General features: G+C 43.9%; 1 protein-coding gene across 1 annotated transcript in view; it reads left to right on the forward strand.

The window, feature by feature from the left end:
* The window catches only part of PAPPA (pappalysin 1), a 595,681-nt gene that overhangs the window by 128,605 nt on the left and 440,915 nt on the right, over nucleotides 1-26,161 (forward strand). The window contains exon 3 of the mRNA XM_030207548.1: nucleotides 14,611-14,756. Within this exon, the coding sequence (XP_030063408.1) occupies nucleotides 14,611-14,756 (146 nt within the window). The remainder of the gene's footprint in view (nucleotides 1-14,610; nucleotides 14,757-26,161) is intronic.

Below are 26,161 nucleotides of genomic sequence, written 5' to 3' on the forward strand. Positions count from 1 at the left end.
AGCGCCCCTCAGAACGCCACTGCTTCTCCACCACCACAAACTCCATGCTCCGCCCTTTCTGCCTCGCCTCACCCTATGCCTGGAATAAACTCCCTGAGCCCATACGCCAAGCCCCCTCCCTGCCCATCTTCAAATCCTTACTCAAAGCCCACCTCTTCAATGTCACCTTCGGCACATAACCATTATACCTCCATCCAGGATATCTAGACTTCTCCAACTTGACATTTTGTCCTTTAGATTGTAAGCTCCTTTGAGCAGGGACTGTCCTTTGTTGTTAAACTGCGTAACCCTAATAGCTCTTTAGAAATGTTAAGTAGTAGTATGAAGAGACAGTCCCTGCTTGACAGAGCTTACAATCTAATTAGGAAAGACGAACAGGACAAACAAGAGATAAGGGAATATTAAAGTGAGGATGATAAAATAAGGGTTCTGAACAAAGTGAATAAGGGTTAGGAGTTAAAAGCAGCATCAAAAAGGTGGGCTTTTAGCTTAGATTTGAAGACGGCCAGAGATGGAGCTTGACGTACCAGCTCAGGAAGTCTATTCCAGGCATATGGTGCAGCAAGATAAAAGGAACGGAGTCTGGAGTTAGCGGTGGAGGAGAAGGGTGCAGATAAGAGAGATTTACCAAGTGAATGGAGTTCCCGGGGAGGAATGTAGGGAGAGATGAGAGTGGAGGGGTAGTGAAGAGCTACAGAGTGAATGCACTTATAGGTCAATAAGAGGAGTTTGAACTCTATGCGGAAACGGATAGGAAGCCAGTGAAGTGACTTGAGGAGAGGTCTAATATGAGCATAACGACATGGGCGGAATATTAGTCGTGCAGCAGAATTTAGAACAGATTAAAGAGGAGAGAGAACGCCCCTGTTCCGCCTTTGGTACGCTGCCATCACGCCCCCGGGAACTTTGGTCGTCTCCGCGACGGAAAGCAGTTGACGATGCCCAAAATCGGCTTTCGATTATGCCGATTTGGGCGACCTTGGGAGAAGGACGCCCATCTCCCGGTTTGTGTCAAAAGATGGGCGCCCTTCTCTTTTGATTATGCCCATATGAGTGATACAGACCAACAGTCCATAAAACCCAGTACCTTGCCTCTGAAAACAGTTTGGGACATTAGGAAGTGCCTAGAAGACACAAAGGGTTAGATCCATTCCTTGCTTCTCATTTCTGGGAATAAATGGTGGTGTTCACAAGTCTACCTGCCTAAAATGAAATGAGGGGGCATAAAATGAAGGTGAAAGTGGACAGACTCAGCTGTAACCTAAGGAAATAATCCTTCACAGAAAGGGTGGTGAATTTGTGGTAGAAGTGGAGATGGTGAAAACAAAACACTGTATCTGAATTCAAGAAACACTGGGACAAGTGCATAAGATTTCCAAGGGAGAGGAAGGGATAGTAGATAGTAAGGATGGGCACATGGGAGCCAATATTCAGACCGTGAAAGGCAGGGCCACCAAGAGACAAAACCGGGTCAGAGGCATATACCTCCCCCCAACCAAACCTCCCCTCTCTGGGCCTGCTTACTTGTCTCTTCTCCTGCTCCGCTCTGCTGCACAGGTCCTTCTTCTTGCTGTGTCCAAACAGAAAGCACTTCAAACAGGAGGCGGGATGCAGCAGGAAGAAGAACCTGTGGCCAGCAGAGCAGAGTTAGGGGCCCTTTTACTAAGGTGCATAGGTGCCTACGCGTGTCCAATGTGCCTAAATTTGGAACTATCACCCAGCTACCATGTGCACCAGGTGGTAATCTATTTTTTACGTGTGTCCGATACATGTGGCAGAAAATATAGGTCATCAACGACGACACCTAGATCCCTTTCTTGGTCTGTGACTCCTAACGTGGAACCTTGCATGACGTAGGTATAATTTGGGTTCCTCTTTCCCACATGCATCACTTTGCACTTGCTCACATTAAACGTCATCTGCCATTTAGACGCCCAGTCTCCCAGTCTCGTAAGGTCCTCTTGTAATTTTTCACAATCCTCCCGCGATTTAACAACTTTGAATAACTTTTTGTCATCAGCAAATTTAATTACCTCACTAGTTACTCCCATCTCTAGGTCATTTATAAATATGTTAAAAAGCAGCGGTCCGAGCACAGACCCCTGGGGAACTCCACTAACTACCTTTAAGCTGTTGATGAACTGTGTTATTACTACTTCTGGAGCTGATTGGAGTCCATAAGAACATAAGAATAGCCATACTGGGTCAGACCAATGGTCCATCCTGTTTCCAACAGTGGCCAAGCCAGGTTACAAGTACCTGGCAGAAACTCAATTAGTAGCAACATTCCATGCTACCAATCCCCGGCCAAGCATTTGCTTCTCCATGTCTGTCTTAATAGCAGACTATGGCCTTTTCATCCAGGAACTTGTCCAAACCTTTTTTAAACCCAGATACGCTAACCACTGTTACCACATCCTTCAGCAAAGAGTTCCAGAGCTTAACTATTCATTGAGTGAAAAAATATTTCCTCCTATTTGCTTTAAAAGTATTTCATGTAACTTCCTCAAGTGTCCCCTAGTCTTTCTACTTTTGGAATGAGTAAAAAATCAATTTACTTCCACTCGTTTTCCACAATTCAGGATTTTGTAGACCTCAATCATACCTCCCCTCATCTGTCTTTTGTCCAGGCTGAAGACTCCTAACCTGTTTAGCCTTTCCTCATATGAGAGGAGTTTCATCCCCTTTATCATTTGGGTCGCTCTTCTTTGAGCCTTTTCTAATTTTTGTTATATCTTTTTTGTTTATTTGTTTGTTTTTATGTATTGATTATATATGTGATATTGTGATCTGCCTAGTGTTGAAGGATAGTGCGGAATATATATTTTTAAAATAAATAAATATACATTTTTAAGCAAATGTGTGAATACATATTAGTTTCTACTTCTCCTTCTAGCTTCTGCATCTCCTCCACTCCCTGATTATTCCTATCCTCTCTTTTCTTTTAAAATTGGAGTTCTTTCCCCTTATGCTTTTATTAATATTACTAGCCGTTAAGCCTGTAAAAACGGGCGAGTTTTTGTTTTCCTATGGCCTCCCCCCTTCCACCAACCCTGCTCTCTCCCCTGCCCCCCCCCCCCCATGTCCAGCAACCCTCCTCTCCCCCCTCCCATCCGCTCCATCCACCCGTGTCCATCAACTGTTCTCTCCCCTACCCTCCATCCTCGGGCTCCCATCCATGTCCACCTATCTCCTAAGTGTACCTCGATTGTGACCTCCTCTGCCCTGCCGTCCCCTCCGCCGCCATTTCACCCCCCCCCCCCCGCCGCCACGTTTGACCCCCTGGGCGTTACCCCCTTCTTTCCGCCGTCTTCATGTCCTTCTTCAGCTGCTTTCGTTACCTCCCGTGATTCCTCCTGTTGTGTCGTCAGTTCTCCTCCATCACTGCGTCCGTTTCCCTCAGTTCCGCCCCCTCCTGCCCTCCCTGCTCTCTCCTCCTCCGATTTCCACGCCCATGTCTAAGCCCTCCTCCTTATTGGGCTGTACTGCTGGTGGAGGCGGGGCTTAGACTTCTGCACTCTCAACGTTCAGTCTCTACTGCGCATTTGCGGGTGAGTCGGTCACTTGTCATTTATATGTTTGATTTGTAAACCGCTTTTTGATTTTATGAAAGGTTGCATATTAAATGAAAATAAACTGAACTAAACTAAACTTCTAATTATATAACATTAAAGTAGAGCTTTAGAAATAGTCTCGGATCTCAGCAAGCACTCTTCTTTAGGCTCTGAAACTCTGACCAACTCTTTGGCTGCTCACTGTTTCTTGTACCTTCAGGGTTGCTAACTCCAGTATATATATGCAATGTGCAGTGGCTAGTGATACTACCTCTTCTCAAGAGACACAGGCCTAATGCTTCTGGAATGTGGGAAATGAGAGAACAATGTATAGTGTCAGCTGATGACATTCCGTCTTAGCCTGTATTGCAGTACAGCTTATGAGTGACATCTCTTTCCTGCATGGGGACTGAGAAGGGCAAGATTAAAGTGTATGTGACTAGGTCCTCCTCTCCAACTGTTGTGCTTTTGTCTTGTGCCTTTTTGGCTTATACCTTTATCCTGGCCTTGGTCGGGACTATATTCAGTGAGACCAGTACTGCTGGAGACACCCTATTTTGGATATGGGTCACTTTCTGAAAGGCGATGGAGAGATTGTGTCATGCATGTTTTGGTTTTTGAGGTTTTTTTTGCTCATGCTCCACCATTGTTGAATGAGAGAGGTACATAAAAACATATTCTGAGAACTAATAATGGTCATAAAAGCTATCTTTGTTAATTTCCAGTCTCTTACTGGATAATTGCCAGAAAGTGTTAATAAAAGTTCCTCACTCTTATCGGAACAGATTGCCAGGATAAACTTTTTCATATTTGCTCTTTATAGCTTTTTATTGTGATTCACGGAACATATTTAAACAAAACAAATAAGTTGTTCCTAATGTTTAATGATTTGCATGCAAATTATCAAAAACTTGTTCTGTGCTGAGAATGCTTGAGTATTTTGCAGAGTTTATCTAGTGTAGTAGCTCTTTCCTGAATGAAATATTTTACCTTCATCTTGTTTTTCTGATAAAGCCCTTTAGCTTTATACATTGTAATATGTTGGGGGTTAAGATAAAGAGGAGTCATTTTAGGTTTTTAGGAAGGATTGTGGAATGTGGGCTGGCTGATATTAATGTATTTAGATGAAGTGGTTGTTTGATATATTATTTGTTATGATGTTTCATAAACATTTGCTATTGTAATTTGCCTAGAAAAAGATGTGATAGGTGAAACAAATGGTTTACTAATAATAACTTTAGCAAAACATGTAGCAGGAAATTTGCTGTACTTGGGGCAACATTGAGAAAATAAGAAAATACAGAAAAGTCAAAGGGGCCCTTTTACACACGCTAATCTGGCACTACTGCTGGCCTACTATGGGAGCCGGCAGTAGTGCTGCCCCCAGTGCATGCCATTTCCAGAGTGACTAGAATTTTTTTTTAACCACCAGGTTAGTGCGAGAGCCTTTACTGTCACTTAAATAGGTGGCGGTAAAGGCTCCCCCCCCCCGCCCCAGAAATAGTTGCGCAGCAATTGTTTACTTACCGCACAGCCACTTCCTCTTTTTTTTTGGCTTTTTACCCACTGTGGTAAAAGGGACCTTGATGTGTGGCAAATCGTTTGCTGATGCTACCACAGGGCCCCTTTTACCACAACTTGATAAAAGGAGCTCTAAGTCTAGTCTGAATTGGTTGTAAATTGTTTCCCTTGATAATCAGAGAGTGTGCTCATTGAAATTGTAAGAAGGCACAATGATTATTGGACTAAAAAGATTTTACCATAACAAAATTTGTGCGCCACTAAAATCCCAGAAGGAACTGGGGCCAAAGAATAGTTTCATACACTGACGGCAATTGCAGGTACAAGGTGCCAGTGGAAGCCTTTTGAATTGTACAGTCCCAACTGTGGAAAACGTCGTCTCTGAGCTCACCATTGCACAACAACCTGAAGGAGTGACTTACTTGGGAGGGCATGATATGTTCCTTTCTGACAGATCATGCAAATGCAAACCTAGCCTTCTGCTAACAGCTATTGAGAGAGAAATTTAAAACCAGGGCAACATTCTTTATATGGACTGAGAGTGGAGTTGTAAATTGCAGGTTTTGTCCACTTGTTCTTGATAGTCCGATTTCTCTCTCAGTATCAGATTAGTAAAAGGTAGTAGCTGTTAAAGGTAAAAGATTTATTACTCTGATTTGTAAGGTTGCATGTGTGAGTTCATTGGATAGCCAGCACATAACACAAATTTTATCAACATTCAATAAAATATACAAAAATAGTTTACACCAAAAGAGAAAAATGGATAGGGTAATATTGAGCCTACAGCAGTCAGGATTCTTTCCTCATGGGCAAAAATATTGGGATATTCAGCAGCAATGTCTGGATAGTGGCTGCTGCTGATTATTTTGATAGAGCTATGAGGTGCTGGCACTATCCAGATACAGGTAAGTGGCTGAAAATCTCCACTGTCTAGATAAATTATGTCTCTCTGCTTGTACTCCATTCTTGGACTGCCACAGCCCTATCCAGATAGTGCTAAGCTGATCTGTAAATATATTTAGAGGTACTATTTGCTAACGTGGTTCTTTTAAAAGCCCTATTCATAATTTGGATGTGCATAGTACATCAGTAATTAGATGAGTATATTGCATACACATCTAAGTCCTGTTTTTAGAAATCCAGGATCTACACATTCAAATCACAAATACATGTATATTGCAAGGGGTGTGACTGGGGTGTGTTTTGAGCAGGGCTAAAGCATGGCTATAATATGAGTACATCAATCACACTTGCACATGCACCAGAGTTGAATGCTTCAATTTTCACTTATGTAGGCAATGGACCATCAGTAGTGATTCTCATTCCCCATGGGATTTTCAACTGGTTGGTAAAACCAATCACTGTATCTTCATCAGTCCATATTTGTAACTTTAACCTTCCTTCAATATAAATGCAACTTATATTAATCGCGATCAGATGGGTTGCAATGTATTCAGGGGTCTCAACACATGCTCCTTCACTTATTTCAGGGCTTCCTTCCTAAAGACTCTCTGGAGGATGGAGAGTTTCCTCCTGAGGGGGGAGATGAACCTAAGGTCAATAGGTAGGTTAAGAAAGAAGAACTCCCAGTCTTAATTACTCAGCCTTCGGATATTTCAACATAAACTCAGCCCCTTTTATTGCAGGGGGATTCTATTATGTGAGATCATAAGGGTCCAACAAAAGACTTTCTGATTCATGAGGCTATTCTGGATTCAGAGTGGGATGGGATTCCCCTGATGCAGGTCTTAGAACTATGTCGAAATCATATTCTCTCTGCTTCCAGCTGAGAAAAAAGGTTTCTGCAGTTGAAAGTGGGCTCTTTCATCATTGCGGTGACTAATAATACCCGTGGAACATATCACTGTGAACCATAAAGTGGCGGAAGCACTTTGAAGTGGATGCCGTAGGGCTTCAAGCTCCTATTTCTTGCCCTTGCATGGCAAGAGCCTTTCTTTGTTGGATTCAGAGGACTCAGGATGCACAGCAAGATCAAGATAGAGATTTGTGTTAGAGTCAGCTGCCGCATTTGGAGGCATTTCTTGCATACTGACTGATGGCCTTTTTGACTTCATAAGAGTTCTTACTAGAAATATGGCACTCTGTGTTACTGCTGACCTGTTTCTCTGACTGAGAAACTGTTTGGCGGATGTGGCATTTAAATCTTGTTTCAAGTAAACTTCCTTTAAGGATACCTCACTGCTTGGTGATGAGCTTGATAAGATTGTTATTATTATTATTAGTTACATTTGTATCCCACATTTTCCCACCTATTTGCAGGCTGAATGTGGCTTACATAGTACCATAAAGGCATTCGCCAAGTCCAGTAGGGAACAAGTACAAAAGATGTTATGGTGGAATAGGGAAGATAAGATAAGATTGTGAACTTAGCAGAGGCTAAGCCTCATAGACTTTTTGAGGAGAAAGCTAAATCCTCTTCTGGGGCCTCTGCTGGTAGACAAAAATTTAGGGGCCCCTTTACTAAGCTGCATAAGCGTCTACACATGCCTAACACGCGCTAAAATGGAGTTAGCACCCGGCTACTGTGTGGCTTTTGCGGTAATTTCATTTTTGGCGTGTGCCTGATACGCACGTTTGAAAAATAATTTTTATTTTTGGACACGCATATTGGACGCGCACCAAGTGACATTTGACACACACAGGTCATTACCACCCAGTTACCGTGTGAGACTTTACCATTGGGTCAATGGCTGGTGGTAAGGTCTTAGATCCAAAATAGACATGTAGCCATTTTCATTTTGTCGCACGTCCATTTTCAGCAAAAATTTTAAAAAGGCATTTTTTACAGGTGTGCTGAAAAATGATTCTGCTTGTGCCCAAAACATGTGTCTACAATACCGCAGGCCATTTTTCAGTGCATTTGTAAAAGGGCCCCTTAGAGAGCTGAAGCTCTATAGACCCAGTCATTTTAATTATGCCCAGTGGCCACATTTTCAAACATGGCAAATCTTCCTTTTATCTTGACAACACATCAGGATCTCAGAGACCTTATGCAAACAATAAATCTAGAGGTAGCTAACAATGGTGTCTGGGTCCATTCCTCGAGATTGATGATAGGCGGGCATCTTCCTGGCTTCCTCCAGCAGTGGGCATGATTTCATCAGATCAGTGGGTACTGGAAATAATCAAAAAAGATTACAAATCCATATCTTCTTTTCTTTCAAAGAGCAGTCTATCTTTCACAATTTTTATCCTTGCACCTTCTAGATGTTAAAAGACATCTCATACATACCTTAGAAATCAACAGTGATTTCTGTAGGTCAGATAGATTCTCTTCTTTGGTAAGACTAAGAAAGGTAAGGCAGCATCTAAAGCTACTGATGCTCATTGGTTAAAGATATGATTTCTTCAGCATCAATTTTGGTGGGTAGACAATTGCCTACAACCATGAGAGTGCACTCCATTGGAGGGGTAGCTTCTTCTTGGGTAGAGTGTAATGTAGTGTCTCCTTCGGATAGCTGTAAAGCAGCAACATGGTCCTCTCTTTACACTTATGCAAAGCACTATCACTCAGATGTAATTGCTAGGGAGGAAGCTGCCGTTGGAGCTTGAATTCTCAACACAGGGGCGACTGATTCCCTGCCATTTCGAGGAATGCTTTTTTAAATCTCACAAATCCTGGCGTTGTCTGTTGCACATAACAGGGAAGAAGAAATGAGATCTTATCTGCTAATTTTCTTTTCTTTAGTCACACCAGACGAGTCTAGCTACCCACCTTTATTTGTTTATCCATATTATTAAAGCACAGTTTTTATTTTTGCTAACTTCTGTTTCTCTTGTTCAGCAAATGTTTTCACATTACGTCAGCATTACATTCAGAAACTGTTTTGTTATCTAATACTGAATGAGCTGTATAGGGTTTCATTTATGCACAGTACAGTTCTATACTCTCTGCACATGCTGGTAGATTGATGCAAACCCACAAGTCCTGGACGCGTCTGGTGCAACAAAAGGAAAGAAAATTAGCAGGTAAAATGTAATTTTTCTAATTTAAATAAAAATTAGTTTGCTGTAAATACTCCAAAAATTCAGCATAGCACACACAGGTATATTTATTATCAGCACTTTGTACCTCAGACTTACATTATAATAATATATCGCACTTAATAATAAACTGATGACTAAGCACTTCAGTGGCAGTTGAAGAGACAGGTGATTAGTTAATAGATGCTTTGATAGAGAATTGATGTAGATGGATGCCCATCTGCTGAGACTGAACGTTGATAAAGCTATCCTTTTATGTGTTGGTGGTAAAAGAAGTGTTATTCCTAAAGTGAGTCCAGTAATTATGAGACTCTTGTTGCCTTTAAAATCTTCCATTCAGAGTTGGGGGGGAGGGGAGAGAATGATTCAAATTTGGAACTATTTCAACAGGGAATGCGATGCAGAATATTTCTGCTACCTACGTATGCTCTGTCAGGTTTGTGATTTTTTTTTCTCTTGATAATTCGCAGAAGATACTCCAAGCTGTCATTTTAGCACAGTTTGTTTAATGTAACATTCTTTATCTTGTCCAATTGTTACAAAATATAGCATTGAAAATAGTTTTAAGAGGAACCAGGTTTCAAGTTTCAAGTTTAATAGTACTTGATATACAGTAGGAGAGGAAGTACATCATATCATAGGTGAGAGAATAGGAGAGATAGTCCAGAGCTGCAATGCTTCACACTGACCTGCTGGTGAGCTCGAAGACAGTAGTATCAAGGGTTGTAGGTATAACTAAATAAGAAGGTTCTTGGTCCAGATTTAAATGTTAGAAAAGATTTCTCTAAGCATAGAATAATAGGAAGGGCATTCTAAAGTTTGGGTCCAGACACAAGATTGATAGGAATATACCCCTTTTACGATCTCTTCACTGGTTCCTGGTAGTTGTGAGCATAGAGGGCCCTTTTACAAAGCGGCAGTAAGCCCAAAGTGGTCTTACCACGCGCTAATTTGGAGCTATCTCTGGTACAATGTGGGCACCGACGGTAGCCCTAGTGTGCGCCATTTCCCATACTGGGGAAAATAGAGCTGTATTTTTAATCACGGTGCTAACCCAGCAGTAATTGGGCAGCACCACATGCTACCTGGTTACCACTGGGTTAGCATGGGAGCCTTTACCACCACCTCAATGGGTGGTGGTAAGTGCTCCCTCTCACATGGCCACACAGTAAGGGTAACCTTATCACATGGCCATGGCTATTTTCAGCCTTTTTTTACCCGCTGCAGTAAAAAGGGCTGCAGCTTGTCACAAAAACGGCCCCTGCCACTAGCGCAAGGCCCTTGTTACCGCAGCTTGGTAAAAGGACCCCAGAATTTAACTTGTTCTGTCTCTCCTTTAATATTTTGAAGACATTATCTTCATCCTATTTATCCACCTATTTGTAACTCCAATCTCAATATCTTCTCAAAGTGATCATGTTGAAAGGAATTGTACTTTTGGAGTAAATTATGAGGATCCAAATATGAAGCTAATTGAGTTGCAACTAAGCTTTCCAATATTTTTGCAAATATTAGTATATCAGCCACTGGTCTACAATTAGCTGGTACTGTTTGATCTGAAGTTGAATTCCTTAGGAAAGGATTCAACATTATGTTTCCGACTGAAATGGAAAATTATCTAACAGTAATGAGTTCTCAATCCATTTAGACAACCAAACCAAAAGTTCTAATGGAAGCTCCTTTAAAAGATAAGTTGGACAGGTATCTAGAGAACATTCCAGATGATATTCAGCCAGTGGTGGTCAGCATTTTTATATCCACAGCCATTGGTATTCCCGGGCCATGTCTGGGCACTGGCATTGAATATCCAGTTTTAGGTTGGCCGCTAAAGTTTATGCGGTGAAGTGCAATATTCAGCCCATGACCACATAAGCTGAACTGCTTAAAGCAGTGGCATAGCTACATGGGGCCATGGGCCCCCCAAATTTCCTCTGGGCTCCTGGTTTTGCTGGTGGAGATTCCCAACCCCTGCCAGCTGAAGCATCATCCAACGCCAGTCTCCGGTGCCGCCGCATTGCCTGCCCTGCTCTGTCTTTCCCTCACGTCCGGCACGCTCCTTTTAGTGAAACTGAGCATGCTCAGTTTCACTAAAAGGAGTGTGCTGGATGAAAGGGGAAGACAGATCACGGCAGGCAATGTGACTGTGCCAAGGACCGGTGCTCGATAAGCCCCTGGCTTAAAGATAGAATTGTTATTTATGTGGCCCAATTTAAGGGCCCTTTTACAAAGGCATGTAAGGGCCTACATGCATCCAGCACATGCCAGATTGTCATTACTGCCCAGCTACTGTGTGCCCCAGGCAGTAATTTTGAATTTGGTACATGCTGAAAACACGCGGTAGAAAATATTGGTGCTTACCTGGTAGTAAACAGCAGTGGGCACGAGTTGCACACCTACCGCCCGGGTAGTACATGAGACCTTACCGCTAAGTCAATGGCTGACGGTAAGGTCTCAGGTAGAAAAAGGCCCTTTTTTCCAAGATGCAGTAAAAACTGTCCCGGCGCGCCCCCAAAAGACATGTTCGCACTGCCGCAGGCCACCTTTTGCTGCGACTTAGTATAAGGACCCCTAATTATTTATCATATGTGGTCAAGGGCTGAATATCAGCACTTAACCACATAAGTGCCAACTCGGCCCCCAGAACACCCACATTAGCCAGGTTTGGTGCGGGCGCTAGCCACGGATATTCAGAGGTGTTAACCAGTTAAGTGCCACTGAGTATTGGCAGTTAGCCACAGACAATTTGCTCACTTTAATTGTTTTGAATATCTCTCGTATTGTGTTTTACTACACTTTAATAGTATATTCTCTACGAGTGTTAATGACCAAACTTATTCAATCATACAGTTAGGACTGCATGCAATTCAGAGTATATGCATCATAAAACCTAGAACCATACAAATTGTGTATGTTTTAATGGAGCCTCTTCCTACGTACTATAAACTTAAAAATTCAGCTTTTTTTGGGGGGGGGAGGGGGTTACATTTGTACCCCGCGCTTTCCCACTCATGGCAGGCTCAATGCGGCTTACATGGGGCAATGGAGGGTTGTCACCATAGGCCAAATTTAAGTCATGAGGACGTCATATATCAAATTATAATAATGCCTTCAATTTACAGCCTCCCCAATCTGATGTTAAAAGTAAACTATTCTAATAAAATGCAAGTCTATGCTCCTTAGAGCATCATCTAATCTCTGCAAGTTGCTAAGTTCACAAAGAGGAGGAGCAGCAGTAGGATTTGAACCTTGGCTTCCCTGGTTCTCAGCTTGCTGACATAGAGGGGCATCATTGAATGGGGATGCCCATCTCTAAGGGAGTCCATCTCTAAGGACATTCCGGTGAAGGGGTGGGGAAACCCATATTATCGAAACAAGATGGGCGTCCATCTTTTGTTTCAATAATATGGTCGGGGATGCACAAATCTCAACATTTAGGTTGAACTTAGAGAGGGTCATCCCTGGTTTTCGGCCATAATGGAAATCGAGGACGCCCATCTCAGAAATGACCAAATCCAAGCCATTTGGTCGTGGGAGGAGCCAGCATTCGTAGTCCACTGGTCCCCCTGACATGCCAGGACACCAACCGGGCACCCTAGGGGGCACTGCAGTGGACTTCAGAAATTGCTCCCAGGTGCATAGCTCCCTTACCTTGTGTGCTGAGCCCACCAAACCCCCCACCCCCAAACCCACTACCTGCAACTGTACACTACCATAGCCCTTATGGGTGAAGGGGGGCAACTACATGTTGGTATAGTGGGTTTCTAGTGGGTTTTGAAGGGCTCACATTTACCACCACATGTGTAACAGGTGGGGGGGATGGGCCTAGGTCTGCCTGCCTGAAGTGCACTGCACCCACTAAAAACTGCTCCAGGGACCTGCATACTGCTGTGATGGAGCTCGGTATGACATTTGAGGCTGGCATAGAGGCTGGAAAAAAATGTTTTTGAATTTTTTTTTAGGGTGGGAGGGGGTTGGTGACCACTGGGGGGAGTACGGGGAGGTCATCCCTGATTCCCTCCTGTGGTCATCTGGTCAGTTCGGGCACCTTTTTGAGGCTTGGTCATGAAAAACAGGGACCAAGTAAAGTCGACCAAATGCTCGTGAGGGACGCCCTTCTTTTTTCCATTATCGGCCGAGGATGCCCATCTCTTAACCACGCCCCCATCCCGCCTTCGGTACACTGCCAACACGGCCCCATGAACTTTGGTCATCTCTGCAACGGAAAGCAGTTGAGGACGCAAAAAATTGGCTTTCGATTATGCCGACTTGGGCGACCTCGGGAGAAGGACGCCCATCTCCCAATTTGTGTTGATAGATGGGCGTCCTTCCCTTTCAAAAATAAGCTAGATAGACTCTGAGATATGTGGTTTCTAAGTTTATGGCCTGTGAGCAAATGTTTTTTTTCAAAGCAGATTATAGCAGCGCAGTTGAGATGTTAATGTCACATGTATAGAGGTTGGATGGGCATCAGAATCAGCCTTCATTTGGGGCAGGAGGAGAAGATTTTTTGGCAATAGGTGTCAAATCAGGGCAAATCATTAATCTGTTCTGATTCTCCCAAGTCATCTGCTACTAAACTTGATATGAATTGGAACCAATGGTAGCTGAAACCAAATGCCAGTGACTGCCTGGTTAATGAACTATGGGGCCCTTTTACTAAGTTGTGTAGGCGCCTACGCGTGCCCAACATGGCCAAACTGGAGTTACTTCCCAGTTACTGCATTGCCCTTGCGGTAATTTAAATTTTGGCGTGCATCCGCTACGCATGTCCAAAAAATGTTTTTAAATTTCTGGCATGCGTCACTATGCGCTTAGGTCTTTACCACCCTTTTACTGCATGAGACCTTACCACTAAGTCAATGGCTGGCGGTAAGGTCTCAGACCCAAAATTGATGTGCGGCAATTTTCATTTTGTCGCATGTCCATTTTTGGCAAAAAGTTTTAAAAAGCATTTTTTGTAGGTGCAGTGAAAAATAATTCTGTGTACACCCAAAACATGCGTCTACACTACCGCAGGCCATTTTTCAGCACACCTTAGTAAAAGGACCCCTATGAAATTTAGAAAATGACAAATGCTGATGGTTCTCTAGCTTCAAATACAAATATCTTAACCAGATCTTTAAAGAACCTCTCAGCTACTTCCATAGTTCAGGCCTTTTCACTTACAAATGCTTTTGTATGATCTTTTATATTGCCCAGTGTATTCTCTTTTGTTTGCATACACATGCTTTCTCTTTATAAACCCAAAGAGATTACACTCTGGTTTTATGAGACTAGTAAAAATTGATTTATTTTTTCCAGAGAACAGTGCCTGAATGTGTTTTATCTTGTTATCAAGCAGGACCCGGGGACAGATCTGAAGGAGACTTCTGTTCTCAGTCATATGTTCTAGTGTTGAGTGTATACAACAGCAGGTCTGGCTAGGCCATCTGCTCTTTCCCTGAGTGGATGGGGGGCATAAGGATAGTTCTGCATGTTCTCTGTCAGATCTGTGAGCATGATAAAAAAAAAATTTGCATCTATGTTGCAGGGCATACTTGGATGTCAGTGAACTAAAGAACCTTCTCAGACTGGATGGATCTACACACCTTAACATTTTCTTTGCTAACTCATCTGAAGAAGAGCTGGCTGGAGTGGCCACCTGGCCTTGGGATAAAGAAGCCCTGACTCATCTTGGTGAGTTTCCAACATTACTTTTATTACAAAGGGGAAAAAGTTAGAAAAGGGTGCCTGTCTGCGGTTTGGTTATCATTTCTTATCATTATATGACTGGGGAAAAAAGCCATGATTCCTAGCTGCTGGCTTGCAATCAGGAAAATACTAGTTTATGCACCCAAAAGCATATTATGATATTTTTCAGTGATCTGAAGCTGAAAATATTTCACCTTTAAGTGAAGTTATTTTGAAAGACATCAGCTCTTTGTACATACCTTGTAAGGATTAAGGGAGGACAGGGCTAGGTTGGTTGTCTTTCATTAAAAATGTTCTACAGATCATGGTTATAGCTCAGGACTTTTTTTATTTGCTAAGGTACCTCTTGTTCTTTCTCAATAAGCCTACTATAGAATCAAGTATGATAGCAGATAAGAACCATAAGGGAAATGGGACTTGATATACCACCTTTCTGAGGTTTTTGCAACTACATTCAAAGTGGTTTACATATATTCAGGCACTTATTTTGTACCAGGGGCAATGGAAGGTTAAGTGACTTGCCCAGAGTCAGAAGGAGCTGTAGTGGGAATTAAACTCAGTTCCCTAGGATCAAAGTCCACTGCACTAACCACTAGGCTACTCCTCCACTGGAAATAAGGCTCACTGAGACTCCCAAATCACTTTTTGCTTCAGTGCAGTAGTCCCCCATTTCATCTCTGGCTTTCCTTCACTGCACCTTTTTCATTGGTAGCTCAAGATGAGTTACATTTAAGTACAGTGGGCCAATATACTCCAGTCCTGTTGCAGTTCTTTGACGGTGATAACTGGGAGGACAACAATAAACTACTCACCCATATGAATGCTTAGAAACAAAAATGTAACCAGTGGCTGGTTAGTGAATACTTATCTCATCATTGGATTCTTAAAAGTGGACAACAGATATTTTAGAGAACCTATTATTAAGGCGCACCTAAAAATGGCCTGCGCTGGTGTAGGTGCATGTTTTGGATGCGCATAGGTCAATTTTTCAGCGTGCCTGGAAAAAAGGCATTTTTTTGTGGCTGAAAATGGAGGTGCGGCAAAATTAAAACCAGCGCACCTCCATTTTTGGCCTGAGACCTTACAGCAACCCATTGACTTAGAGGTAAGGTCTCACATGCTAACTGGGTGGTAAGCGGCCTGTGCATGTAAACCACCAATTACCACTGGGTAAGCACCACATGGTAGAAAACAGAAAATATTTTCTACCACATGTTTTAGGCACACATCAAAAATGGAATTACTGCCTGAGGCACACAGTAGCCGGGCGGTAGTTCCAATTTGGCGCACATTACATGCACCTAGGCACCTACACGCCTTAGTAAAAAGGATCCTTAGTGACCAGACTCAAGGCGTTATCCTTCACTTCATATGGTGAATACCCCGCTGTGGTCAAATATGTCTTTAACATCTCAGACTGGGATCTATCAAAACTAATGACAAATGTTGAAGATAGACCAGTCCATTCCCAAGAAATGACTCTTTAGTCCAAAAGCACATATGACACATCCCGCCTTGTCTACATATTTGTTCAGTGATATATTCATACATTTTGGGAGCTTTTCTGGTTTGAGATTGAACTTGGATAACTCTGAGAGGCTTCTAACACATGTTGGAATTTAGGAGAATTACGAAGGGCAGTAGGGAACTGACACCTTCTTCTATCTGGATACTGTATTGTCAGCCATCACAGCCATCACATAATATCATGTCACTGATTTAGGGACACTAGGAAAGATTGCAGCACTTGTAGGATTTATCTCTGTCTTTGGAAGGGGGGGGGGGGAGGTGGCAATATTCAAGATGATTATTTTTATCTGGTGGTTGTATATGCTCCAGGTGCTTCCATTGCTGATGACTTGGGAAGATTTTAAAGTGCTTGACCAATTGTTGAACTTATTGTTTTGTTGTTGCGAGGAAGGAAAGCTCATATTCCTTTGAGGGTACTAAAAGGACTGTGGTGACAAGGGGGGCGGGGGGCAAACATGGCTTCCTGACAAAGTAGTATAATGTGGTGTGTGCTTTATGAGATCTTACGGATTGGCTATTTGATACATCTGAGTGCAAACCCTTGGAATATGAGCCTGAACTGGCTTCCACTTTATTTATGAAGTATGTGCTACATGTAGAGGCACTGACATTATCAGTGGTCTTTAAATTGTCTGTAAGGAAGGCCTGGAGGCAGATATGTAGGAAACTACATCAGTCCATACCATCCATACTTGGTATTCCTGCCCCCTGCAAGGCAATGGAGATTTTCTATTGGGATGCAAGGTTTAGTTTTCAGGACTGGATAGAGAAAGGTATAGAAGTTGGCAAGCAGTTGGTAACTGGGGGACTCTTTTTTTCTTTTCAGGAGTTGAAGGATTAGTATTGGTTGGAAGCTCAGGATTGGGAAGCTTGCACCTGTCTAGTGAGTTGCATTCTGGGCCGAAGGAATTACTTTTGTCTGATGAGATAGAGCGTGTGTTAGTTGCTGTTAGAGTAGTTTTAGTGGGTGCGGTGCACTTCAGCCAGGCGGACCCAGGCTCACCCCCCCCCCCCCCCACCTGTTACACTTATGGTGGTAAATGTGAGTCCTCCAAAACCCACCAGAAACCCACTGTACCCACATGAGAGTGCCCCCCCTTCACCACTTAGGGCTGTGGTAGAGGTGTACAGTTGTGGGGAGTGGGTTTTGGGGGGCTCAACACCCAAGGTAAGGGAGCTATGCACCTGGGAGCAATTTGTGAAGTCCACTGCAGTGCCCCCTAGGGTGCCCGGTTGGTGTCCTGGCATGTGAGGGGGACCAGTGCACTATGAATTCTGGCTCCTCCCACGACTAAAGGGCTTGGATTTGGTCATTTTTGAGATGGGCGTCCTCGGTTTCCATTATGGCCAAAAACCGGGGACGACCATCTCTAAGGCCGACCATCTCAACATTTAGGTCGACCATCTGTAAGGTCAACCTAAATGATGAGATTTGGGCGTCCCCGACCGTATTATTAAACAAAAGATGGACGCCCATCTTGTTTCGATAATACGGGTTTCCCTGCCCCTTCGCGGGGCCGTCCTGCGAGGACGCCCTCATGAAAACTTGGGCGCCCCATTCGATTAGGCCCCTACAAATGTGTCCACAAAACCCGGTTTAAAAATTCCCCGCTGAATATCGGTGGATAACTTGTTAAGCGCTTTTTAACTGGTCAGCAGTTGTTCTGACCGGTTAAATAGCACTGAATATTGGAGGATATGTCTATTTGTGATATGTATGGAGAGATGCAGGTGTCATTGAGTCATATGTTCTGGCTGTGTCCCAAGGCACTGGGGATGGGGGAGGGAGTGTTAGGCATTCAAACTATGGCCTCTGCCCCCATCTCTACCCCCAGGGTGATTATTTTTATGGTTGTTCAAGGAGTGGAGTTGGTGGGATGGATAGGAGATTGTGGATTAAGACATTTTAGCTAATAGGCCTTCTTACTGGCAGTGGAGGAATTTATTTATTTATTTCTCACATTTCTAGCCTGCCTATTACCGGCAGTGTTCATTACGAAAGCATGAGTATGAGTGTTTGCATTTCTTTAGGAGATATTATCTCAGCAAAGAGCCTGTTTCTACAGTGTTCCTTTTTTCTGTGCCTCTAAGAGTATTGTGATTTTGGACAATACTCTTAGAGGCACAGTATTGTGATCTTTACGCTGAAACACGGCCTGTGTCGGGTCTTTCAGAATAAAAAGACTCCTGTTTGTTTCAGTCTTGAAGGCCCAGTTGTGCTTCTTTCTTTGGTTGCTTGTGTTTGTGTACTGTTTTACTCTCTCTTTTGTTACCTTGTATTACCTAGACAGATCATAATAAAAACATACATAATTTTAAAAAATTAACATCACAATCTGCTCCAAATGCTACAACTTACTTTTATATCTCTATCTCAGACTGAACATGCCTGAGAGGAAAAAATATTTCTAACTGATTTTTAAATGTAGAAAATTATATAATCAAATTCAACTTCTCTGGAAGCTTATTTCATAACAAAGGACCTGCAATAGAACGTATTTCATCTTTAGTAAGCACATAGCATATTTTGGATAAAAAGGCCAATATAAGCTGTTTTGTTCCATCAGATCTGAATGCCCATGGTGGATGTTAAATTTCCAAAGTCTGTATTATATAAAGAGAAGCTAGTCGGATCAAGGCAGGGGTGTAGCCAGACCTCACTGGGAGGGGGGGCCAGAGACCGAGGTGGGGGGGCACTGTTTAGCGCCCCCCCCGGGCCGCCACCGCCACATTGGACCCCCTGCTGGCCTGCCGACGACCCCTTTGAACCCCCCCTCCCGCCACCAACCCTTCCCCGCCATTGCCGCCCGCCCCGCCGCCGCATCATAAGTACATAAGTAATGCCACACTGGGAAAAGACCAAGGGTCCATCGAGCCCAGCATCCTATCCACGACAGCGGCCAATCCAGGCCAAGGGCACCTGACAAGCTTCCTAAACGTACAAACATTCTTTAAATGTTATTCCTGGAATTGTGGATTTTTCCCAAGTCCATTTAGTAGTGGTTTATGGACTTCTCCTTTAGGAAACCGTCCAACCCCTTTTTAAACTGCCAAACTAACCGCTTTCACCACGTTCTCCGGCAACGAATTCCACAGTTTAATTATGCGTTGGGTGAAGAAAAATTTTCTCCGATTTGTTTTAAATTTACTACACTGTAGTTTCATCGCATGCCCCCTAGTCCTAGTATTTTTGAAAACCGTGAACAGATGCTTCACATCCACCTGTTCCACTCCACTCATTATTTTATATACCTCTATCATGTCTCCCCTCAGCTGTCTCTTCTCCAAGCTGAAAAGCCCTAGCCTCCTTAGTCTTTCTTCATAGGGAAGCCGTCCCATCCCCGCTATCATTTTAGTCGCCCTTCGCTGCACCTTTTCCAGTTCCACTATATCTTTCTTGAGATGTGGCGACCAGAATTGAACACAATACTCAAGGTGTGGTCGCACCATGGAGCGATATAACAGCATTATAACATCCTCACACCTGTTTTCCATGCCTTTCCTAATAATACCCAACATTATATTCGCTTTCCAAGCCGCAGCAGCACACTGAGCAGAAGGTTTCAGTGTATTATCGACGACGACACCCAGATCCCTTTCTTGGTCCGTAACTCCTAACGTGGAACCTTGCATGATGTAGCTATAATTCGGGTTCTTTTTTCCCACATGCATCACCTTGCAACCTGCATCACCTTACGTCCTGCACGGGACTACATGCACGGTGCAGGACGTAAGGCGTTGAAACAGCTGATCGCACCAGGAACTTCGTTGAACGAAGGCACTACTCCAGCGCTGAAGAAGACTCTCTTCAGCTGGTGGGGTTCGGGGACCCCCGCCAGCAAAAACGGTATCTGATGCGGCTGCGGGGTGGGCAGCAATGGCGAGGGAGAGTTGGTGGCGGGAAGGGGGTTCAAGGGGATCGTCGGCAGGGGGGCCAGGGCCAAATCTACGGGGGCCAGCTTTAGTAAAAGACCCCCTGGGTGATCAGGTGCCATCAGCAAATGAAGGCTTGTGACATCTAATCACAGACCAGAGGTATGAGCCCAAAGCAGCCTAAAATGGCTGTTCAAAAAAAAAAAAAAGTAGGGGAAAATCTTCCTCTATGGGTAGAGACATATCTTGCTTCACAACTCACATACTCATGGGCATGTTTTGGGCAGGGTTGGGAAACAACACACATGCATTTAATTTTCCTATTTCTGCATATTATTTCTCAGTCAGAATTTCCCCGTAGAAGAAGGAGGTGCATTTTTTATCCATGCATGAATTTCAAGGCCACTTTTTACCACAGATGGGTAAAAGGGCCCCTTAAAAAAATTAATGAGATATCAACATTTTTATGCCTATTTCAACGTCACCCACCTTTGACTTGAAATTGTGCTGTTGAGATAGCCATGACTAAGAGAAAGCATATCTTGGGGTCATGTGCTTCTGCCCCAGATTTGAACAAACTGGCAAGTATATGCCAATATTAAGTGAAATGTCAAAACATAAGGTACAATGGGGAGAGCAATTTTCAGAAGCTCTTTACTTGCACAAAGAACCTGATTGAAAAATGTATAGGCTTACCCACCTGAAAGTATGGTGTGTGAATCCAAGACAGGTCTACTTATAGGCGAGTATCCAGTATGCATTCCTAGGGGCCCAAAGAACAATCTCTACTGGATTATTATTTTTTTCCCCCAAGGCAATTTTAGAAGTGAAAGTATGCTTGTGCTTTCCTTTTTCAGAACTGGAGCAACACACCTGCAGAGTTTGCAACAGTTCTTTCGACACACTATTAGAATGGTTGAAAATCACACAAGAACAATGCACAAAAGAACCCAATGCTACTGTATTGTATGTTTAATTCTTTGTTGCACTCTATAGAAGTTGCACAGTTAGCGGTATGTCTGCATTTAGCATGGATGTATTATTGCATGGACCAGCTGAACTCATCTGAGATTTGGAGACTCTTTCCAAGCTGGCTTGCTCCCAGTGCAGCTGCATATAAGATTTTTAAAAAATCTTAAACATGAAATGTTATAACTCTGTACAGTGAATATTGATCCTACAGTTTTGGATGGTGTTCATAGTGTCTTCAGTTTTGCGACGAATCCCAAAACATAGTGGCACCAAACTGTGATAAAAAGGGCCCTGCGGCAGTGGCAGGAGCCGTTTTTGCTGTGCATTGAGGCCCTTTTTACTGCAGAGGGTAACAAGGCTCAAAATATTCATGGCCAGGTGGTATGATTGCTCTTACCACATGACCATGCAGGAGGGGAGCACTTCCTGCCACCCATTGAGATGGCGGAAAGGGCTCCTGCGCTAACCCGGCGGTAACTGTGCAGCACGTGGCACATTACTGCCGGGCAACCCCCCTCCACACACACACACACACACACTAGAAAATCAGAACTTATTTTCTGTAGCACGAGAAATGGCACGTGCTGGAGCTGAAACTACCACCAGTGCCCGTGTTGAACCAGTGGTAGCTCCAAATTGGCGTGCAGTAAGACTTACCGCCGCTTTGTAAAGGGGCCACTTTACTAAGCTGCACTAAAATGTGGCCTGTGATATGACTATAATGTGGTTTTCCCCAACTTTAGCGCAGTTGTAAAATGGCTGAGTTTTCATTTCCTCAACTAATAGCCGCATGTTCATTTCTCAATGAACGTGTGGCCATTAGCACGCGAACCCTTATCGACACCTATTTAGTAGATGGAAAGGGCTCACTAACCACATGCTCATCGGTAGATGTGCAGCAATGTAGCTGCACTAACTAATTAGCAGTGGGCATGCCTACTCTCCACCCCCCAAACATGCCTCCAGCACTGAAAATAAAAAGTATTTTTTTAGCGCCTGGGAAGTGCACATAGATTCCAACACTATTGCGGGACATCTGAGTGCACCTCAAGGTAGTGCACTTTCCTGCACGGTAAGCACCTGCTTCTGCTTACTGTCACTTAGTAAAAGAATGTGATCATATTTCTGGAAAGCCAAAAAGATGTATCTTGGCATGCTGTTAAAAAATAAATAAATAAACAGCCACACAATGAGTGCATCGAAAGTGTAGCTGGGTCCCCCTTCCAGGGCCCAGCTGGGCTTGACCCTGCTTAGCTTCCTTCTTCACCCGACTGTTGCCTCGCTCCACACCACCTTGGCCTGTTCTGGGAACTCTGCACCAGACCCCCTGAGAGCTTGCAGGACTTCCTTCTCTCTCTATTGTTTCCACAGAGGCTCAATCAAGGCAAAACGTTTATTAAAAAAAAACTTTATTTTCTTGCTTCCATTCAGCCTAGACACAAAAGGAAAACACCTTACTCCCAGGTTGTTAAGGTTTGCTGCCAAAGTCTCATTCAGGGTTTAAACAGTCCATATAACTTCACTCTAGCCAAAATTACTTCTTTTGGGGAACAGTACATTATCAGAAAGAAAACACAATAGCTTGGTAGGCTGCAGGCCCAGACCTTTTCAGTATGAAACAGTTTACACAGTCTTTCTTACAGCACAGCTACACAGCTTTGGTCCCACCTGGTTCAGACTGGGGTTTCAATTGTGCCCAGCCCTCTTTCTCTCCCAGGGGCTGCACCTGTTTCCTCTTTAGTAGAGATCTCCCCCAGCGCCTCAGTCTCTCCTCTGGTCTTTCACCAGTCTCTCCAAGGCACAGCTAGCCACCCTCTAAAAGCAGCTTTTCGGGTTTGAGCCAGATCTCCAATCTCCATCTGTTCCTCCCCTAGTCCTTCAGTAACCTCCATTTTATCCTCCTCTCCAACTTCCCCCGCCCCCAACCTCTCCAGCTGGCCCTCATCACCTTCCTCAGAGACCATTTCCCAATCTTCTATCTCCTCCCCTAACTCTTGCACAGCCGAGTGGGGAAGAGAGGGATTCTGGGACTGGTAGTTCCTCCTCTTCTTCCTTAACCCGGCCAACCTCTCTGTCTCAGGTAGCACAGCTTTCTGAATGTGGGTGTTGTGCACATGAAGTCTGCCCCGTTGGGGTTCCCCGGCTGCCTGCACCCCCCTTCTGCGTGCCTTCCCGGATCCCCTTTCACCTACCCTCTCACAAAAGGCAGGGTCAACTATTTGTAGAGATGTTCACATTTTTTAAAAATAAGTGCTTAACAGAATGCTCATACTCCACAGAAGAAAAATAAAGGGCCCCTTTTACTAAGCCACGTAGGCGCCTACGCGCGCCCAACAAGTGCCAAATTGGAGTTACCGTCCAGTTACCGTGTGGCCCTTGTGGTAATTTAAATTTTGGCGTGCATCCGCTACGTGCATCTGGAAAATATTTTTTATTCTCTGGCGTGCATAGTGGACACGCGCCAAGTGGCATCTGAGGTGAGTAGGTCATTACCGCCCAAATTCTTTACCACTAGGTCTATGGCTGGTGGTAAGGTCTCGGACCCAAAATGATTTTGCCACATGTCCATTTTCAGCACAAAAAAGGCCTTTTTGCGCATGCGCAAGCGCCTACACTACTGCTGGCCATTTTCTAGCAAGCCTATGTAAAAGGATCCAAAAATGTTAGTGCGGGTTTCTTGAGGTATGGAACTTTGGAAAGAAAGATGTCAGAGCTACATTTACCCAATTAATCCTATAAAAAGGGAGGCTGTAGGTAAGTACTCATGGAGGGGCATAATCGAACGAGGCACCCAAGTTTTCCTGAGGGCGTCCTCGCAGGACGTCCCCGCGAAGGGGTGGGGAAACTCATATTATCGAAACAAGATGGACGGCCATCTTTCGTTTAGATAATACGGTCAGGGACGCCCAAATCTCAATATTTAGGTTGAACTTAGAAATGGTCGAAATAAATGTTGAGATGGTCGTCCCTGGTTTTTGGCCATAATGGAAACCGAGGACGCCCATCTCAAAAATGACCAAATCCAAGCCCTTTAGTATGGGAGGAGCCAGAATCCGTAGTGCACTGGTCCCCCTGACATGACAGGACACCAACCGGGCACCCCAGGGGACACTGCAGTGGACTAACTGATGAACTAACTGAATGGAAAAAGCCCTTCCCTTACCGATCCCTCAGTGATTCGGAAAGGAATGGGCATGCATGAAGGAAATCGCATACAAATGAGCTGCTCACTGTTAGCTCATTTGCACATGATTTCCTTCCTATGGAGGGGAAGCCAGTGCAGAGCAGCCAAACATTATGCATGGCTGCTCTGTGCATGCCAAAGACGGCTTCATACATGCAGACAAGCTGTGTGTATAATAGATGTCCACAACCTTAAATAAATTGCCATCTACAACCTTAGAAAATTAGAAGTCCAGGTGCTTGTCAGGGATGTCTTTTTTTTTTTTTTAGAGTATAGATGAAGAAAGTCCTTTGCTATGCCTCCGTCCCTGTGACGGTATTGAGGATGTCCATAATGTGGATGTTTTCTGTGAGAAGGATGTTCATGCCTGATTGTTTCAGTGAGAAGGATGTCCATGCCTTTGCTATGCCTCTGACATCCCCTTTATTTACTTGGATTTTGGATCACAAGTAGCAGCTGTGGGATTTGAGCTGGCCACCTCTGGATTGCAAGACCAGTGCTCTTACCACTAGGCCAATCCTCCACTCCACTCCCTTGAAATTTGGCCATCCCTGTGGGGGGGGGGGGCAGTTCAGGACATCCATAATGTTTGAATGAAGGATGTCCATGCCTTCGCTATGCCTCCGCTGACGCACACATACCTCCCCCCCCCCCCCCCCCCCCAGAGAACTGCATACTGCTGCAATGGACCTGAGTATGACATTTCAGGCTGGCAAAAAAAGTTTTTAAAGTTTTTTTTCAGGGTGGGAGGCGGTTAGTGACCACTGGGGGAGTCAGGGGAGGTCATCCCCGATTCCCTCTGGTGGTCATCTGGTCAGTTCAGGCATCTTTTTGAGGCTTGGTCGTAACAAAAAATGGACCAAGTAAAGTCGCCCAAGTATTCTATAAACCACACCTAAATTTAGATGTGCTTTATAGAATACGCCTAAATCTAGGTGTAGATTATAGAAGTAAAGTCGCCCAAGTGCTCGTCAGGGATGCCTTTCTTTTTTCCATTATCACTCGAGGACACCCATCTTTTAGGCACACCCCAGTCCCGCCTTCGCTACGCCTCCGATACGCGCCCGGGAACTTTGGTCGTCCCCGCGACAGAAAGCAGTTGAGGACGCACAAAATCGGCTTTTGATTATGCCAATTTGGGCGATCCTGAAAGAAGGAAGCCCATCTCCCGATTTGTGTCGAAAGATGGGCGCCCTTCTCTTTTGAAAGTAAGCCTGATAATCTCCTAGTGTACTGGAAAAAAAAAGAGAGAAATTGATTATCTTAACTGTCCTTCCCCCTCCCCCCCCCAATGTAAACGTGAGTCCTGGAATAAAGTTAATGTTTCCAGACCAGTTCAAGGAACTCAGTGATGGAATCAGTGATCCCTGAGCCGTGTCAAGCACCAAATCACAGCAATACTAATGTTTTATTAGAAATATATTTTCTCCTGTATTTTTTCACTGCACACCCACACGAAGTATTTCAGCCTTTCAGTTCCAGGCATACTCATGCTGCTTACATTTTAACTAGTGTCTTGAGTCATAACTTGTTTTTATTTCATCATAATTCCTTTTAATAGCGTATACACTATCGTCATGGTATAGCTTTCCCCCTTCACTGAATTTTTTCAAGTCCTAAGATAGAAGATTGCATTTGTGAATGATAATGCTTCCATTTGCAGTGATCACCCCATGTTAGACCTCAGTGTTTGTAAAACTGTAGTTTGTTGACATGGAACAAGCTGAAATCTGTAATGTTAAAAGCCTGTATAAACAATGTAAGCCAGAATTAGGAGCCGAGAGATTTCAAAGAATACTTGGCAACAGTATTAACAGAATAAGCCAACCCC

This window comes from Microcaecilia unicolor, chromosome 6 (genome assembly GCF_901765095.1).
Source record: "Microcaecilia unicolor chromosome 6, aMicUni1.1, whole genome shotgun sequence".
In the NCBI taxonomy this organism is placed as follows: domain Eukaryota; kingdom Metazoa; phylum Chordata; class Amphibia; order Gymnophiona; family Siphonopidae; genus Microcaecilia; species Microcaecilia unicolor.